Consider the following 18,202-nt stretch of genomic DNA (forward strand, 5'->3'; position numbering starts at 1 on the left):
CACCCGGCTGGAGACAAAGCCTTTGCTCCGGGTGCCCAAGCAGGGGTCGAGGCTGGCACCCGGCAGCACAGAGAGGGGCCAGACCCCAGCAGCCCACCCAGCCTCCCCACTGCACCCAGCAGCCACGGTGCAGAGCAGCCCCTGCTCACCTGGGACCCGGCTGTATCCTGCATCCATGGGACAGCATCACCCCACTCCCAGACAGGGCAGGGGAAAGAGCTCCCCAGCTGCAGCTTTTAAATGCCCTGAACCCTCAGCTGCAGGTGATGATGCCCATCCTCATTCTCATCCCCATCCTCATTCTCATCCCCATCCCCGCTGGCCCCAGCCCAGCGCCCAGCAGCAGCCCCAGCTGTGCCCCTTTTTCGCCAAGACAGTGCCAAAGCCACGTCCCCTCGCCGTGCCAGGGACAGAGACCACAGACCCGCAGTGGCTTCGTTTAAAGAGCTTTATTAGCTGCAGCAGGTCTGGTGGCGGCAGGCTGGGCGGCGCGGGTGATTGGCGGCGGGGGAGCAGCGCCCGGCACCTGGATGGGGAGACTCGGGACCCCCTCTCCCTCCCCACGGCCCCATCCCCACTGGTGGTTTTACCCATGGGGGCACCGGGGACGGGCTCTGCCATTTGCACTGTGACACAGGAGCCCGTGAGCCGGACCCTGGCCGGGACGCCGCGGTGCCACGGCACAGGAGGAAGGGGAGCTCGGCCAAGAGCCACGCCGGCACAGGCAGCGGGGACGGAGCGAGGGCGGATGGGGCTGATGGCCGAGCCCTCCTTCCTCTGTGAAATGCAAAGGGCCAGGAGAAGCGATGGGTGAAAGTGGGCCAGCTCCGACGGCACGGCTCCCTGGGCACACGCAGACCGCGGGCAACTGCCTGGCTGGGCGATGCCGCGGCACAGCCCGCAGCGCCACAGGGAGCGTGCCGGGAGCGTGCCGGGAGCGTGCCGCGCTGTCCTTCCTCTGCTGAGCTCGGGCCTCGACGTGCTGGGTGGGTTTGGGGCAGGCAGGGGCAGGGAGAGGCGATATACACGGTCTGTAAGATGGATGCTGGAACTTAGATACGCGCTGCGGGGCTGGAACAGAGCAACTAAACTGGGCCTCCTACGGGAACAGACGGTTCTGCAAAGCATGAGGGAGGGCAGGGAGGGTCCCGCGGGCGGGGGGGGCCTCCACCGGGCACGCAAAGCTGGGGCGCGTCGCGGCCCATGGCACCGCGGGTGGCAGCAAGCAGCGGGGCGCCCACCCGCCCGGGGCAGGTGAGGACGGGGACCACCGTGTGTGGGCGCACGCCCCGGCCCCAGGCGCGGTCCCAGCAACGCCCCCCTGGCGCGGCCGCGGTCCTGCTCCCGCACCGAGCCCCGGCACCGCTGCACCACGCGGCCGGGGAAGAAACCGAGGCGGCGGCGGCCGGCGGGAGGAGGAGGAGGCGGTGGGGATCGGTGGGCGAGACGGGGTGGCGGGGCCAGTCTCTGGCAGGGGGCGCGGGACCCTCGACGGCTCCGCTGAGTCCGGGGCGGCGGGGGGCTCCGGCGCGTCCCCCCCGGCACCGCCCGCCTACAGCGCACAGGAGGCGTCTGCCGAGCGCTTCTTCAGCTCCTTCCCGGCTTTGTGGTGGTGGTGGTGGTGGTGCGCGTGGGCTGAGCCCGGCGCGGCGGGGTCCGGCAGCGGGGCGCCCCGCAGCTGGGTGTCCTGGGGGTGCCCCACGTCCCCCGCCGCCTCCACCCGCAGGTACGCCTTCACCTTGTGGTGCCGTGCCTTGCCGTCGCTGGAGTCGATCACCCGGCACTCGTAGGTCCCCTCGTCCTCCGGCTTCACCCGCGACAGCCGCAGCTTGTGGGAGATGTTGCTGCCGACCACCTTCACCACCTGCGGCGGGGCAGACGGGGGGTCAGGCGGCCCCCCGGGACCCCCCCCCGCAGCCCCCAGACCCCAGGGTCAGCGCCACCCCCGCCGGCGTGCCGCCACGCCGCGCCCCGGCCGCGTGCTGGGGAGGACGTGGCGAAGGCGGGTGAAGGCGGGCGGGCGGCACGGGGGGACCCCGGCCCCGGCCCCGGCCCGCGGGACGACGGAGTCCCTGGCGCGCGCCCGGCCGCGCGGGGCTCGGAGATCGATGCGGAACCATGCCGGCTAATTAGCTTTTCTACCAAATTGATTCGCTCTCAGTATTTATCACCCAATGAAATTTAAGACTTATTCACTAGCCAGAGCTGCGGCTGCTGTTGGGCTGGGTCAATAAATCAGATTTATAACCCGCCCCGAGGCCCCTGGCTCTGTTCCCTATAATCACACTGGATGGCAAAGGCCATTTTTCTACTTGCCGCTGCGTTTGTTAGCTGAAGATTTTATGGTGTTTAGAAATGGGGCTGGGAGCCGCGACTAAAGAGATACAAACTCCCGGCCCAAAAGGCAAAGGAGGCAGCGCCGAAACGTGGGCGGCAGCGTGTGGACCGGGGCCCCTCACCGGCCCCTCCGACGGGCTGAGCTGCTGCAGCCGTGAGGGCGGCCAGCGCCTGCACACGCATGCACATGCACACGCCAGCACACGCACGCACACACCAGCACGCGCAAGCACACGCCAGCAGCTGCCCCGTGGGATGCTGAGAGGCGGCCGGTGCCGCACGTCAGGGCTGGGGCTGGGGCTGCTCAGAGCCCACCTGCAGCCGTGAGCACCCATCCTGCAGCGCCGGGGATGGGGGTCCGGGGGGGGCCGATCCCACCGCAGGGCCGTTTCTCCAAGGCAGGCTCCGAGCTGCTCCCGAAACAGGGCAGGGGGTGGCGGGGGCTGCGGGGCGGGAGGGAGGCGAGCTGCCGGCCCCGGTGTGAGCGTGCCAGGGCGCCGAGGCCGTCACGGGAAAGGAGCTTCAAAAAACCCCCTTTGTGTCAGAAGAGCAAGGAATCACTTACCGAAATTAATGGCTGGGAAATTTAGAGCTAATAAAAGAAAACCCCGGGTTGCTGGTGCCGCTGGTGGCCGTGGAGCCGCTGCCCAGCAGGTCACCGAGCCTCAACCCACGGCTCGGTTACGAGCGGGAGGGATAATTTTATGACCGGTCGTAACGCTCACGGCTTCGCAGGCTCGGGCAGGGCAGCGACGGCCCGTGCTGCCCCGCGGGAACGGGGGGAGAGACCCCCGCACGGGCCGGGCCGGACAGACCCCCGCAGGTTGCCCAGCCTCAGCTCAGCCCTGCAACGTGCCGCTGCTCGGCAGCAAAACAGCAAGTTTAAAGAATTGAAGGGGGAAAAAAATAAATCCAGACCCATTGTGTTTGCTACCCCATGGCAAAGGGAGGCGGCAATTTTCCTCTCCGCACCCCCGCAAAGCACGGTGGCTCCAGGCAGAGCCGGTACCGGCGCCTCCAGCACCAAGTGTGTTTTGGCGGATAAAAAATGGCCAAGGGGGTGCCTGACGCGGTGGTTTCTGCATATGATTTACATCGTCTCGCATTGTTTGACGCTGCCGTTTGTTCTCAGTCAATTGCCTCTGTGGCTGTAACATACATTTTATCACAACCGCTCGTGGTGGTGTCTTGCCCGTGTTCATTTATCTCCTCCATTCTGTAAACACTTAATAATCAAGGACATTTAAAATAACAAAAAACAAGGTTTAAAACTCAAGCCTCTCCCTGCTGGCTTGATCTGGAGGAGACGGCAGAAGCATCGCACCCCGAGCGCTTCAAAATAAATCCTGGTTACACATGCACACGCATCGATTACATTCCGGCGTGCAATTAACTGCCTAATTATGCTGAAAAATGCAACGGCCGAGCTGAGGGGGAGCACTGGCCCCGGAATGGCTCCGCAGCTCGGGCACCCGCCTCGGCCACTCCGGCCGCCCCGGCTGGGCTCCGTGCAGCTGCGCTGGCTGTGCCGCGGGACCTGCCTTCCCTTGGCTCTAACACGGCACCAGCTCCCAGCCACATGTCCCTGCCCGGCACAGGATTTGGCCCCCAGTTGTCATCAGGCACTGGGACCCTGACATCCTCACCGGGGGGAGCAAAGCGCTGCGCCCTGGGAGCAGGGATGGGGGGGATGGAGGGGACCAGCAGCCCTCCCGAGCCGTGCAAGTGATGTTTTGCAAAGTTTCCTGACGGGTCCTGCCACCCGCGGTGGGCAGCATCGTCCCCAGGGGCTGGCAGCGCCCGGGCTCTGGCCGCTCTGGCTGCAGCCCCAGCGCTTTGCCGGTCGTGGGGTGGCGAGCCGTGGCACCCCGGCAAGGGACAGATCCTGGAGGCACCCGCTGGGGTTTGGATGTGGATTGTGGGCGCGTCGCGGTGCCCATCGTGGGAATGGTGGCAAACGGGGCTGAAACCTCAGGGACCCACGGCATGAATAGATTAAAGGGGATATGGTCCCCGTGGGGGATTCATTACCGGCAAGAGAATCTACAGGCGCTGCTCCCCACAGATGGGAGATGAGAGGCGATGCCCTCCATTGTGAAGTTTTCTGGCATTTTACCCCTTGTAAATGACTCTTTGTCATTTCCCGGGGCTGAGAGTTGGGCAGAGGGACTGATCCACCCAGCCCCGAGGAGCCGTGGGCGCATGGCGAGCCCCGTCCCCCCTTGCTCACTCAGCGAGGGAAAAATGGAAGAGCCAGAAGAGGCTGCCAGGGCAGGGGTGATGGTGGGAAGCGCTTTCCGATAGTGCTCCGTTTCTGTGGCACCCCCAAACACGGAGTCCCCCGAGGCAGGGAGAGACAGCGGCGAGGGGGGGGCACGCGCCTGACAGTGGGAGGCTGAGAGCGTTTATTTTGTTTAATTGATTAGTGTCTCCTCATTCTGTTCACGTGAGCCTAAATGGCTTTGGGATGCTAATCCGGTGAGTAAATTAGATTATTTTCTCCTTAGCGTAAACGTGTCCCTCAGATGCCGACAGGAGCCGACGGGGCTCACAGTCCCGGCTGCTCCCAGCGCAGAACTGGGGCAGATCCAGCCCACCCTGCGGCACGGCAGCACCAGTGGGACCAGCGCACCCCCCCGCCTCCCAGGACACCTCGTCCGGGGCGCCTGGCCTTGGACAGAGACACAAACCCCAGGAGACCTCCCACCCTCCCCAGCTCCATGCAATACTGAGCACCGGCATCGCAGGGAAATGTTCCAGCCGAGCCCTCGACCGGAGCCCCTGCAAGAACCATTATCCAAACTCACGCTTATTTTTGTCGCGTCCTTCCCAGGCTCCTCCTGCGGTGATGCTTTCAGCTGCTGGGAAGAGCGGGGTGGGGAGGGAGACCAGAGAGGGAAGAGAAATTGTCAGCTCGGCTGGGAAGGAGGCAGGAGCCCACCAGACCCCTGCCCACCCCCAGGATGGCTGCCCGGAGCGAGGAGGAAGAGGAGGGAGAAGGGAGAAGGGGGCTGCTCAGCCCCAGCAAGCCCGGGAACCCAGGGCAGATGGGAGCCACACGGGGCAGCCGGGAAGGGAACGGCAGCACCGGAGCACCACTGCAGCTGGGGGGTGGACGAGGTGCTCGCCCGTGGGTCCCCACTGCAGCTCGGCTCCATCAGCGGGTGCTCCCCCTGACCCAGGGCTGGGGACGGACCCCCACTCGCTGCGGCATCACCGCTGCGGCAGTGACCCCTGTCCCTGGCAACCCCGGCCCCTCCACAGCCAGCGCTGCCCCATTACCATAAATATTCCCGAAGCAGCCGGCAAGCTGGGCAGCAGCCTGAATCCCCTTCGGCAGCCAGCGGCAGCGCCGGGGACCAGGCGTCCGGGCTCCCCGCTGCGCCACGCAGCCCGCTCCCCGCACCGGGCGTCCCCAGCACCCCTCGCCCTGCCACCCCTCACCCCCGCAGCCCCCTCGGCCCCCCGGCAGTGCTCCCGAGCGGCAGCACTTCCCCGATGCTTCTCTCAATTTATGGTAATACCAGTAGCAGCTCTGCCAAAGACACAATAATAAAGGCTCATTAAAATACCTAAAGCTGCCTTCCCATTATTTGGCCCTTATCTCTGTGTGAACAGAAAGAGAAATAAAGAGACAGCTGTTTGCTGAGACCGATACACACGGAAATGGGGAAAACAAGGGAGGGCTGGGGGGGCGGAGGACGCGGGGACGGATGCAAGGGGACCAGTTTGCGATGAGATGGGAGAAGGCACAAGCACAAAGACAAAGCCTCTGCCTGGGATCAGTCCCAGGGGATGGGCCACGTGGCCCCTCGGCTGATTGGGAAGGGCGGCCAGGACAGCCCAGCCTCGCCGGCCCCAGAGCATCCTCGGTGCAGCCAGATGCCAGGCACCCCACGCGTGGTCCCGCGCCGTGGGACCCCCAGGCTCCTCTCTGCCCATGAGCACGCAGCGGAGGGGAGCGAGACCCCGCTGTTTGCAGGTCCGGTCAGCGCTGGGGATGCTGCTGCGGGACGGGACCCCCCCCCAAACAGCTGCTGCAAGCAAAGCCCCCTGAGCGAGCGCGGGGAAGGGCTCTGCCTGTCGATGCTGCTGCCGGAGCGGGAGGACGAGGGGCATTACCTGGTTGGAAGCCCACGTCTGTTTGTCCGTCCAGTCCTTGTGGTTGCGGACGTACCACCACTGTATCTCAAGGGAGTAGGAGGGGGAGCCGCTGCCTCGGAAGGAGCACGCCATCTCCACGTCCTCGCCCGCCTGGGCCGTCATGTCGTGGGGCGTCTCGGTGAAGAGGGCTGCAGGAGACAGAGCGAGGGCTGCGGGCGCCTGCGGGGACGCGCCGCCGTCCCGGCGAGGGATGATCCCACCGGCCACGCGAGCGGGGTCACCAGGAGTGCCCGGACCCTTCCCCGGCCAAACAGACTCGGCACCCTCGGCGGAGGGGCAGGTCCCTGCCGCACAGGTGGACCCCCCGCCCCGTCCCTGGCTGCCCCTCGCCCACCCCACTGTCGCCTCCCCAGCACCGGCAGAGCCGCCTGGTCCCCCCCGGCCCCTGGCACTTTGCAAAGAGCAGGGGAGGAAGGGGAGGGAGCAGGAGCCTCTGAGCCCCCCTGCTGCCATACCACCCCCCCGACCTCTGCCCCAGAGCGTGCACGGGACCCTACGCGCCTCCGAGGTGTAATAAATAAATAAAGCACAATTGCATCTCTGCTTAGATCAGAGCATAAACGAAAAACAAATCCTTGTTTAATGCGGCCCCCAAACAGTCTCCCACATGCCATATGGTTTGCTTTCCTTGCTCAAAACAAATATTGTTCGGAGATGTAATTAGAATTCTTTTCATCTCCTCTGGAGAGATTATTGTTCCTCTGTAAAGATGGTCCCCGCGTGCAGGTCACCAGCAAATGTTATTGTCACAATCTGCGGCGGCTTCTCCCGCATGGCACGGCACAGCACGGGGACAGGGGCTGAGCCCCCAGCACTGGCACAGCCGGGCCCGGGGCTGCCAACCTCCCCGCGCTCCCCTGGCCACCGTTTCGGCCACAGAGGCAGGCAGGGGCTGCAGGACGGGGCAGGGGCTGCGGGGGTCACCTGCCCTGTCCCCACCGCCCGTGAGGCATCGCTCTGGGGCCAGCAGCGGCACTGGGATGAACTGGTTCAGCCGGACTCTCCTCCAGCACGGGGCCAGCCATCCATCCCTGCCCATCCCTGCCTCGCCATGAGCTGCGGCACGTGGTGCCCAGCCCGGGTGGGTCACAGAGGCCGGATCAGGGTCCCGCCGTATCTGCACCGGGTGCCCTGTGCCCTCCCGTCTTCACCAGTCACCTCGTGCCGCCGGCGCTGCCGGCTCACAGTCACCGCGCAGGTCCCTCCGGTGCCACCGGAGCCCCCCGGGACATGTACCCTGTCGGGAGCGGCGTGCAGCTCCCTGGGGCTTCTCGCCAAGCCCTGATCCCCTCTGAAAATGAATTATTATCAGCCCAGACAGAAAAGTTAATACCTTTAATATCTCCCCGTCCCTCCGGACGCATGGAAATCCCATATACTTATCGCTTTCCTTTAATCCATCTTAGCAGGGGAACTGAGGGAAATACCCAACAGAAGGGTTTAACAAGCCCGGGTCTCCCGGTGGGATTCCCAGCACGACTCCTGCACCCCCGTTCGCCCGGGACCCCAGCGCCGGCAGCCGCACGGGCTCCGTGCCGGAGGGAATCCCGGGCCAGGGAACAGCTCCGGTGGTCGAGGGTTGCAGGAAGAGCAGGAGGGTCTGGCGCTGCCTGGCGCTGGCTGCTCCTCGGCAAAGGGCTCATCCGTGCTCCTGCTGCGGTGATGCCGGGGCTGTTAGGTCCAGCCATTAACCAACACTCGCCCACCCATTCCCCAGCCGTGGCCCGGGACTGGGCTTTTGCTCCGCAGGATTCCTGATGGCAGGAGCGATGGCCGAAGCCAGAGGGTCCCGGCAGAGCCTGCACCAGCCCCCCGGGACCCTGCAGCCCTGGCCGGGCATGCGGAGCAGAGGCAGGGACGATGACCTGAGGGCTCCAGCCGTGTCCAAATTACTCTGAACACAATTAAAATCCGCTCCCACAGACGGGAATTTGGCAGATGAGCGGAGAAAAGGCTTGATTGAATCAAGCACCTTCTTTCTTTCAGATTTTAATTGGGAAGCTTATGTATTAATTAACCCCAGGGCTTGGCCGCCTCAAAGTGCATCCAAAGGAGGGCAGGTCCCGCTGATGGACCTGCCGGCCCCGCGGCAGCCCCTGCCCCCGCAGCCCCCTCCCACAGCATCCCTGGGGACTGCGGAGCCCACCGCTGTCTCCAGGGCCCCGACCCCCTCCCCATGGCCACCCCTTCCCTGCTTCCCCAGCGCAGCAGTTGTGAGTGACAAGCTGGAAGCTCCTAACAGACAGTCCATAAACCAACCCGTGAAAGAGGGATGGACGGACGGACAATAAGGTCTGACAGCAGGAGGGAAGGTGAGGCCGGTCCCTCCCTCCTGCCCTCCACATCCCAGCCCTTCATCCCCCTCTTCTGCCTCACTGCCGGCCCCATCCATCCCAGCTTCCTACTCCATGGTCCCTCTGCGGGGAGGGGGCTCCAGGACCCTAGTGCCAAGGGATGCAACGCAGCTGGTGCCCGCAGGGCACTGGGCTCTGCTGGCCCTCCCGGTCCCAGTGGTCACCCTGGGACACCCCAGACGGGGGGGCAGCCAGGCCACCACCGGCACGGTCCCCAGCCCCAGGATCACGGCAGGACAGTCCCACATGGCACCACGAGAGCGGAATGTGGCTGATGGGCCAGGAGAGGTGCCAGGAGAGCGGGCTGAGCCCCACACCGGCCAGAAACACCGGAGGGGGACAGCGGCTCCCAGGGGACAGTGAAGCCCTTTTGCCATGAGAGCCACCCGGGAGAGCCGCAGCTGGGCCATTGGGGACGGGGTGTCTTGGTGAGGCGAGGAGGAGGAGGCAGAGGCATCTCCGGGCTCGGTGTCTGCAGGAACAAGTGACCAGTGTCGTCAAGTCACCCCTTTTCTGGGGGCAGACCTCTCTTGGTCTACCCGGTCCACGCTCACTTGCGCAGCTTTTGCAGGGGACGGGACAGGCGGTCGGTACCGGGTGGGCCGTGGAGCCAGCCCCCACGTGGGAAGCCGAGAGCTCAAGTGTTTGCAGAGCTGCTGAACTCCAGCACGAGCGTTCAACTGCGCTTTTCCAGGGCGTGCTAAAAACCACCCTCGCACTGACCTGACACGCGGCTCCTTGGCCGGCTCAGCCCCGCGCAGGCTGCAGCCGGAGCCCCGGCACAGCCACGTCTGCCGGGCACCCTCCGTCCCGCGCACCGGTCGGTGACCGGGCATCCCAGCCAGACCGACCCCCCCGCCCCATGCGGCAGCAGACACCGAAGCAAAGGGCAGGAGTGCCAGACCCGCGGCTGCTGGCAATGGCAACACAAAGAATTGCTTTAATCGGGGCTGTGGAAGTGACGGGCAGTTTGGGGACCCGCCGGAGGTCGGTCGGAAGGGGCTGTGGCCGTAGGGTGGGAGGGCACTCTGGGTCTGCAGAGCCCCCTCGACCCCCAGCCCCCTGCCACCGGGACGGGCCACCTTTGGGGAGGGACAGAGGGGCAGAGAAGATCCCGGCTCCCCCCAGGCAGCCCCCAGCCACGAGCAGCCCCACAGCCGGGCACGGACCCTGCACCGGGGCGGCCGAGCTGCCCGGACCCTGCTCCCACCGACACCACTGGCGGGGACAGGGGAGAGCCCAGGTGCCAGAGCTGACCAGCGCCCCGGCCCCCTGCCCGCCCCGGGCCCCTCCGTACCCAGCACCATCCTTCTCCCCGCCGCTGACATTGGTGCCGCGTCCTCGCAGGGGAAGGGAGGGGGCCGGCGACGGGCTGGCTGCTCCGCGTGCTTTATGGCCTGCTACCTGTCATAAACTGAGCAAATCAGGATCAATAAATCTTCCAGGAAACAAAAATCAGGGGAAATAAAATGAACTCAATGGGGAAACACAGATAAACGGAATTGAAAACGCCTGCTGGGACAGCTTGGTGCTCTCATAAACCGGAGATATACAGGCTGCCACGCTCCCTCCCCACGGCGGGCAGGATTCATTACTGCGGCCCCCGCTCGGCATGGGCAGGAGGGCTGCCGGCAGCGAGCGGGCAGTGGGGAAAGGGTGGCTCCCACCCACCCGTGCCAGGGGCAAGGCCAGGTCGTGCATCGCCCCGGGTACCTGGAAATGACCCGCCAGACCCCTGCCCCGTCCCCCTGCCCCGTCCCCCCTGCTGTCCCTGCCCTGCGGAGCACACGAGGCCACGCAGCCCTGGCGAGCCTGGCCAGGACCCTGCCCGCTGCCCGCAGTTTTGGTGGAGCCCTGCAAGGAGCCGTGCTGGCTTTCCCGGACCCCCCCAAGGCACCAGCCGCTGGCTGCTGGGACAGCCATGGCTTAAACAGGGATGTGGGCATGCCCTCGGGTTAGTGTTCGTGTAAACATATATTGGAGGACCATTAAATACATACTGAATGTTTGCAAATGCGTGTTAGTCACCGAGTTACTACTCGCGCTTGCTCCATGAGTTATTTACCCCACCAAACCATTACAGCACTGGTCAATCAGATGTTTCTTTCTCTGCCTAAACGAGCAGGAGACCCTCGCAGCCGGGCTGGAGGGGCGGCAGGCGGCGGTGGCAGGGGGCTAGCTCTGTCCTGCGCTGGGCAGGGACAGGGGCTGGGGGCTTCCCGGCCTCCCCCAGCCCCAGGGGAGGAGGATGCCCCCGGGCAGGCGGGTGCAGGACCGTGCCGCCTCTGCCGCCCCTCGTCCCTCCCTCCGGCTGCTGCTGTTATGCCATGGGCTGCGATCAAGTGTGGCTTATTCTTCCCTTCACAAAGCTCCCAGTCATAATTCATGGTTTATTATGGTTCGGTGAGTCAAGACACTTAGAGGACTAATTGCTGGCTCAGCCTCACACTCCTGTCATCCTCTCCCTCGGCGGCCCCCTCTCCACGCCCCGGCAGCAGGAGTGTGCCATGAGACACGGCGAGAAGGGAACTGGCCCTGGATACGGCCACTGCAGCCCTGGGTCTGCACCCCAAGCCCAGCTGAAGGCATGCCCCCGGCAGCTCCGAGGGAGCCCGGCCCCAAGCGCCATCAGCAGCCGCGTCCCGCCAACCGCTCGGCCCCCCAGGCTGCGTCCAGGCGAGCCGGTCCCCACCAGCACCCAGACCTGCCGAGGGTACCGGCAGGTCGGTGCGGCCATCGCCACCCACCCACCCTGGGGGCTGCACCGCTCTCACACCGGCTTCCCACCACCAGCAGCTCCCAGCACAGATGCCACCGGGGCCCCCCCGCTACCACGGGACAAAACGAGGCAGAAGAAAGCAGGCGGCACTGCCAGGAGAGCCGAGCTGCTCCCTCCCTGCCGGCTGCGGAGCATTTGTATGGAGATCCCCCAGAGAGAACCTTGCAGAGGTGCCGAGGCAGCCGTCCCCTCCCTGTGCCCCCCAGCCCCGCTGTCTCCATGCTCTCCAGCTCGGCGCCACGGCTGTCGGCAGTGCTCAGCCCTCCCCGGGGATGGCTGCCGAGGGCCTGCGCCTGCTCCTGCTCCTGCTCCTGCCCGCTGGCGAGTCCACACAAACCCTGCCCTGCGTCCCCAGCATGGGGCTGGCTCCCGACCCGATGGGTTTGTGCCGCCCCGCACGCCTGCACCGCTGCAGGAAAAGCAAACGTGTCTGGCAGCAACCGCAGCCGACGGCGCCTTCCCCTCCCCAGGTACCCGCGTTCCCCCGGCTGATGGAGGGGGACGGTGACTGCAGAGGCACCGATGTCCAGCCGGCAGCAAAGGCGGTCGAGACGCATCCCGGCACGTGCACCGGTCAGTAACCGCGGGAGGGACGGATCCTCCTTGGTGCCACGGGGCCCCTCCACCCCTCGGCACAGGCTGCCTGTGCAGGAGTCTCCCCGGGAGATCAGAAGGCACAGGAGGCATCCCCCGGGTGGACCTGGGAGCAGAAGCCCGGGTACCGCTCCAGCGCGCCGGCTGTGCCGGCCCCACGCTGTCCCCGCAGCGGGGACACGAGGGCTGCTGGCGAGTGCTATGCAGGTTGGGCTGAAACCTCCCTCCTCTTCCCATCTGCCCGTTAACATCTGTGAATGCATCTCCTCCTGACAAGCCCGCGAGCAGGGATGCTGACCTCGGGTCACCAAAAACACATCATGGCCACAAAGCGGTACATAAACACAGCGGTGCGACGGACGGTGTCACCGGCGAGAGCAGGGCAGGCAGCTCTGACTCCGGCAGCTGTGCCAGGGCAAAGGGCTGCGGCGGCGAGCGGCCGGCGGGGACGGGATGAGGGAAGGGGCTGGAGCCCGGGACGGATCCAGCCACAGACGCGCTCGGGCAGCTCCCGGCCGTGCTGGTGGGTGCCGCACCCGCCCAGTGCCGAGACACTCGCAGCCTGGCCCCGGCACCGCGGGAGCGCTGCTCTCCTCCGGCAATTTCCAAGGGAGGTGACAGGCTGGAGCGCTGCGAACGCTGGCCGGGGACGGAAGGGCTCCCGCTGGCACGCTGGGGACGGGAGTGCCATTTCTCTGCCCCTATTTACTGTCATATTAGCAGCAGATTTAGCTCAAATTTGCAGCATAAATTAAAAACAAAAAAAATCCAGCTAATTCAGTGACTGTGATCAGGCCAGAGCCCACCTTGCCAGGGAGCTGGAATTAACCTTGAAACCTGCAAGTATTTCTAACAGTGAACGATTACGGCTGGGCTGTCCCCCAGCTCCTGCCCTCCCAGCAGCCTCCCCGCTGCCCAGGTTTTACCGCCGTGGCAAAAGAGACGCCAGCGGTGAGAATCCTCTCCCAGCCCGGCCCTGGCTACGAGGAGCTTTCCCCAGGCAAGGGGACTGGCTGCTCCCAGCTAGCTCCTGGGGAGTCGTGGTTCTCAGACAATTCCCTCCCGAGGGGAATGGGGAAGAGCAGTTATTTGATAGTATAAGTAGCAAAAACCCTAAAATGGCCTGTTACAACAGCTCCCGGTGGGACCCTCGGCAGCGCTGTGCAGCCGTCCTTCAGTCGCCCCTCGCCTTGGTGCTGGTCTCTGCCAGGGGATGACTCCCAGCAGGCAGGAGATGATTCCCAGCAGGCAGGGCACCTGGCAGCGGGCAGGAACCAGGATGGGGCAGACAGAAGCTCTGCTCCACTGCAGATCAGCCCCCCCCAGTCTCACACCCAGCACCCAAAACATGAGCCATCGACACTGGCAAGCCGCTGCGGAGAGGGCTGCCCACGCCATGCACGGTGCCGGTACCCGTCCCGCAGAGCCGGCAGCACCCGGTGCTCACGGGCACAGCACCCTCCTGCCCGGCGCTGCCCGCCCCACGGCCGGTGGGCTCATCCCGGTACAGCTCGGCACAAAGCACACGGCGCAAGGCATCAACACATCCGGCGCGGTCGATCCCAGCCGACGGCCCTGGTGCCCGGCCGCACGCCCACCGCAGCCGGAGCGGCAGGGAGGGGGCAGCCAGGCGGGAGGCAAAACTGCAGCCAGGGGAACCGGCCACGGAGAAGAGGAGCCCGGACAGAGCCAGAGCCATCGGCGGATGGGGCCGGGAAGGGCTGTCTGCGCACGAGTGTCTCTCGCACCGTGAACCAAAATCCCAGAGGAGCTGCAAAGGGGGGAGCATCCAGCCGGGTCCCTGCCCGGCCCCAGCCTCCGGAGCGGCACCTGCCGAAGCGGGAAGCGAAGCGGAGCCTCCGGCTCCTCGGCCCGCTCCGGGTCCCCGCTCCCCGGCACCGCCACGCTGCCCACGGCTCCCGGACCGTGCGCAGCCGCACCGGCTGTTTGTTTGATTTGCTGCCTCGCTCACAGGGAACGTTATGATTAAAATTAGCTGTCACTGTCCTAACGTAATAATTCCCAGTGTCTGGCCCATCGTCTGTCAGCTTCTTCAAGGGAAAAGAAAGCACAGACATTTGATGAGGAGAGGTGTCAGAAGTAATTGCGTTGAATGACTGCACGAACAGCAGCAGGAAAAACACATCGGGTGGAGAATTCCCATCAGGAAGCGTGAAAAAATCCGGCAGAATGCAAAGTGTTTATGAAAGTAATTGATAGAATAATCATCGGGGTGTGTAAGAAAGGAGAAGGGCAGCACCCCGGGGAACCGGGGCACCGGTCCCTCCAGCCTTCAGCCCTTCAACAGCAGCTTTATTGACGGTGAGACACTAACGCTTGCAAACGATGCAAGGAAGGAGCCAGGCTTGTCTTCCTCGGGAATGTGAGCTGCTCACCGAACGGCTCTCCCTGCCCTGCTCCTGCTCCGGAGCCGGCAGGCTGGGAAGGCGGCTGGAGCTTCCCAGCTAGCGCCGGTTTGAAAGGCGATGGCACCAGCCCAGCGTGCACAGGCTGTCTGCAATGGGGGGCATGAATAATTGAAGGCGCCAGCCCGAGGAAAGCAGAGAGGGGGGGGAGAGGCAGCACTGTGGGTAGGGGAGGCATGGTGGGGAGGGATCCTGCGGCTCAGGCGCTCTCCTGGGGGCAGCAGGGCAGATGGAGCCGATCCTCGCTCCGGCTTCGCTCCATCCTCGCTCCAGCCTCGCCCCATCCTAGCTCCATCCTCGCTTGAGGCAGAGCCTTTGCTGTGGGGGCAGGGAAAGGACTTTCTTTGGCTGAGACGTTCGCCCTCCCCGAGCAGCCCTGGCTGCCGTGCGAGCGGAGGCACGTTGCTCACGCCCGAGGGCAGCAGGCTGGGGGAGCCGCCTGCACCCCAAGAGGTGGGCACGGCCACCCGCCGCCTGCGGAGCCCACGCTGCTCCCGTGCAATTCCCTCGCTGCACCCGCTGTGGATAAGTTAAAGGTAACAGCCAACGTGCTGCCGGGCTGTGCCGGACCCTCTCGGCGCAGCAGAGGCTTCTCCAGGCCGCCTGCACCGGGCAGAGATGGTGGCGAGCCCCGGACGCAGCCTGCTGCGGGCAGAGCCTGGCAGGACCTGCCCGTCCCCACTGGCCACGGCCAAATCCATCCCGTCGGCCCCGGCCCCCCTCCCGCTCCGTGCTGCCGACCCGGCGGGCTCTCGCGGTGCGGAGGAAAAGCCGTACCAGCGAGTAATGAAATGATCAATCTCTGATCTGCTAAACAGCAATTTATACAGGTTTTCAGCACACACAGTTTTTATCAAATTGGTATTCACCTACTGAACACAAATGGCTTATTATACATGACCCACTTATTCACTGCTTTTCAGTACCGTTAATAAAGGTTTCTGTTGTGATTAAGTGAGTTGCTGCAGAACTGCTCGTGGTAGCAAGCCGTAATGTGGCTCCGAAGTGCACTCACCCTCCCGGAATATTTCTTCTCCTTCACTCCCTGCTCCCTCACAGCAACCATTTCACTATTTATTTGCCTATTGCTGAATTTCTGAGGGGAGCAGCAGCGGCTAATGGAGGCTCTTCGCCCACATCTCCTTCCGGCACGCCAGGCTGGCAGGTCCGGAAACCCTCCTGCCTTTATCCCCCCAACGCAAAGGCGGATCATCCCTTCCCTGTGCAGGCAGGTACCCGCCGGCCCACGCACCGCATCGCTGCAGGACACCGCACATCTCCCCAGCCCCGGCACGGCCCTGAGGCTTCCCGTGCCTGGAGGCTCCTCGGGGCAGAGAGCAGCTCCCCTCCGCACGCCGGGAGCTCCGCAGCCGTGCAAGGGGGACGGCTGGGATTTGGGCAGCCAGCACGCACCCGGCCATCACTCCTCGGGCTCCGATTTAGACATGCCCGTGTCACCCCGCAAAGAGCAAGGAGGGTCTGGGCGGTCTCCTCCAGGGGGGCTCCATCTCCCGTCACCGTCCCCATGCTAGGACAGACTTTTCTGAAGGGGGTCGCAGAAAGAGGTTCCCCTTTCCCCACCGCTGGCTGGACCCCGGCCGGGCTCGGCAGCACCGCCAACCCGCCGACCCGCCGCGCACCAGAGCCGGCGGAGGAGCCGCCACGGCAGGCGAGGAACGGGAGACAGGAGGGGAGCCTCGCTGCACCCGCTGGGAGAGTCGCTCCCACTGCCAGCGGTGCGTGGCAGCGCACAGCGATGCACAGCAGCGTGCGCAGGGATGCACGCTTACGCGGCGGTGTGCACGGAGACGCACGCTTGCACGGGGATGCACACTCACACGGAAGCGTGCCCAGGGATGCACGCTCGCACGGGGGCGTGGGGGGATGCACACTTGCACGGGGACGCACGCTTACACGGCGGTGCGCACGGGGACGCGCACGGAGATGCGCACTTGCACGGCGGGGGGGGGAGTGTGTGCGCAGGGGGACGCCCCGTGCAAAGCCCCCCGGGCTCGGCAGCCCAGCGGCGGAGGCAGAGGCCGCCCCCCCCCGGCCCCAGGGACGGGAGCGGCGGAGCCCAGCCCCGGCTCGGCCGGGCCGCCCCGGCTCCCGGAGCCGCCGGCGCGACGGACCGCGACGCGGTGCCGCCCGCGGCGGCGGAGCCCAGCGCCGCCGCGGCGCACCGGGACACCCCCCCCTCCCTCCCGCCGCCCGCCCCGTTGCCCGGGCAGCGGCCGCCCCGACCCGCCGCCAGCCCCGCGCCGCCGTAGACCGCGACCGCCGCGCACCGGCGCCGGCGGGGGACCGAGCCCCGGGAGCGCTCCGAGCGCTGCCGGCTCCCGCCCCGGCCGCCGCCCGCCCCGCCGCCCGCGCTCACCGCTGCCCGCCGCCGGGGCGTCCCACGGGGGGTGCCGGGAGGCGGCGCCGAGCTGCAGGTAGAGCCCCAGGTAGTGGAAAATCCCCAGGGCCAGGGCCAGGGCGCCCATCTTGCCGCCGGCGCGTCCGTCCCGGGGGCGGCGGCGCCGCCGGGCCGAGCCCTGTCCCCGGGGCTGCGCCGCGGTCCCGGCGCCGCCGCGCTGCGGAGCTCTTCCCCTCGCGCGGAGGGCGCCGCCCGCCGAGGCGGTGCCGCGGCTCGCCCGGAGCCTCCCCCGCCCGGCGGAGGGATCCCGTCCCCGCGCACACCCCCAAAGTTTTTCCCACGGTTCATTCTTAAACTGCGCGGGGCGGGGCCGGGCCCGCCGCGCCCACGCGAGACCCCCGCGCCCCGCCCTGCCGGGACACCCCCCGCGCCCCCCCCCCCCCCACCGGGGCGGGCGTCTCCGCCGGGGTCCCGGCCCGCCCTGGCCCCCCGCTCCCCGCGGGGCCAGACCCCCGGGCGCCGCCGGTCCCGGTCCCGACCCCAGCACCCGGCACAGCGCCCGCCGCCGCCCGGCCCGGTGCGGCTCGGTACGGCACGGTACAGCTCGGTACGGTGCGGTACTGCTCGGTCCGGTACAGCTCGGTATGGCCCGGTACAGCCCGGTACGGCCCGGCCCGGCACAGCCCATCCCGGTTCGGTACAGCCCGGTACGGTACCACCCAGCCCGGTACGGCTCGGCCGGGTGCCTGCGGGGAGCGGTGCCGGGGGCGCGGTGCCCCGAGCAGCGCCCACCCCACTCCCCCCCCCGCCCCGTTTCACTCCCCAGGCAGTGCGGGAAGCGAGGCCGGTGGATGCACCTCACCACCCGCCCCAGCCAGGGAAAAGAAATGATTTGTGGGGCAATAAGATGAGCGGTTAATTAGGAGCATTACTCAGGCTCCTGCACCCTCGGCCAGCTCCCCACAGGGCTCCTGCTGCAGGCCTGGGAGGGGACAGGAGGTGCCCCCCCCGGCCAGGCAAGGGACAGGGCCTGTCTGGGGGTGGTTTCGTGCTTTTATTTAAAGGTTGAGGGAAGAGCAAGGGCACAATCCCCCGTGTGTATCAGGGATCGCCATCCCAGACCGTGTGAGATTCACCTTAAAATGAAAAACGCAGAGCTGGGGTCAGCATGGGCTCACACCCACCCTCA

General features: G+C 66.1%; 1 protein-coding gene across 2 annotated transcripts; it reads right to left on the bottom strand.

The window, feature by feature from the left end:
- Positions 1-452: 452 nt before the first annotated feature.
- Positions 453-17,241, bottom strand: VSTM2L (V-set and transmembrane domain containing 2 like). 2 transcript variants are annotated; one of them, XM_075022634.1, is made up of 4 exons: positions 17,032-17,241; positions 6,460-6,629; positions 5,145-5,195; positions 453-1,864 (listed from the first exon to the last, which is right to left on the bottom strand). In XM_075022634.1, exons 1-4 carry the CDS (start codon positions 17,138-17,140, stop codon positions 1,553-1,555), a joined length of 642 nt encoding a protein of 213 aa, XP_074878735.1. In that variant the 5' UTR covers positions 17,141-17,241; the 3' UTR covers positions 453-1,552. The 2 variants fall into 2 exon arrangements, with proteins under 2 accessions (XP_074878735.1, XP_074878734.1); XM_075022633.1 differs by having other exon boundaries at positions 5,145-5,198.
- Positions 17,242-18,202: the final 961 nt, after the last annotated feature.

The sequence above is a fragment of the Buteo buteo genome, chromosome 2, assembly GCF_964188355.1.
Source record: "Buteo buteo chromosome 2, bButBut1.hap1.1, whole genome shotgun sequence".
In the NCBI taxonomy this organism is placed as follows: Eukaryota; Metazoa; Chordata; class Aves; order Accipitriformes; family Accipitridae; genus Buteo; species Buteo buteo.

Coding starts and splice junctions, on each gene's coding strand:
- VSTM2L (XM_075022633.1), bottom strand. CDS start 17,140: ATGGGCGCCCTGGCCCTGGCCCTGGGGATTTTCCACTACCTGGGGCTC. Junction 5,199..6,459: donor AGACGTGGGCTTCCAACCAG/GTAATGCCCCTC, acceptor CGCTCTTCCCAG/CAGCTGAAAGCATCACCGCA. Junction 1,865..5,144: donor AGGACGCGACAAAAATAAGC/GTGAGTTTGGAT, acceptor GCCCCGCCGCAG/GTGGTGAAGGTGGTCGGCAG.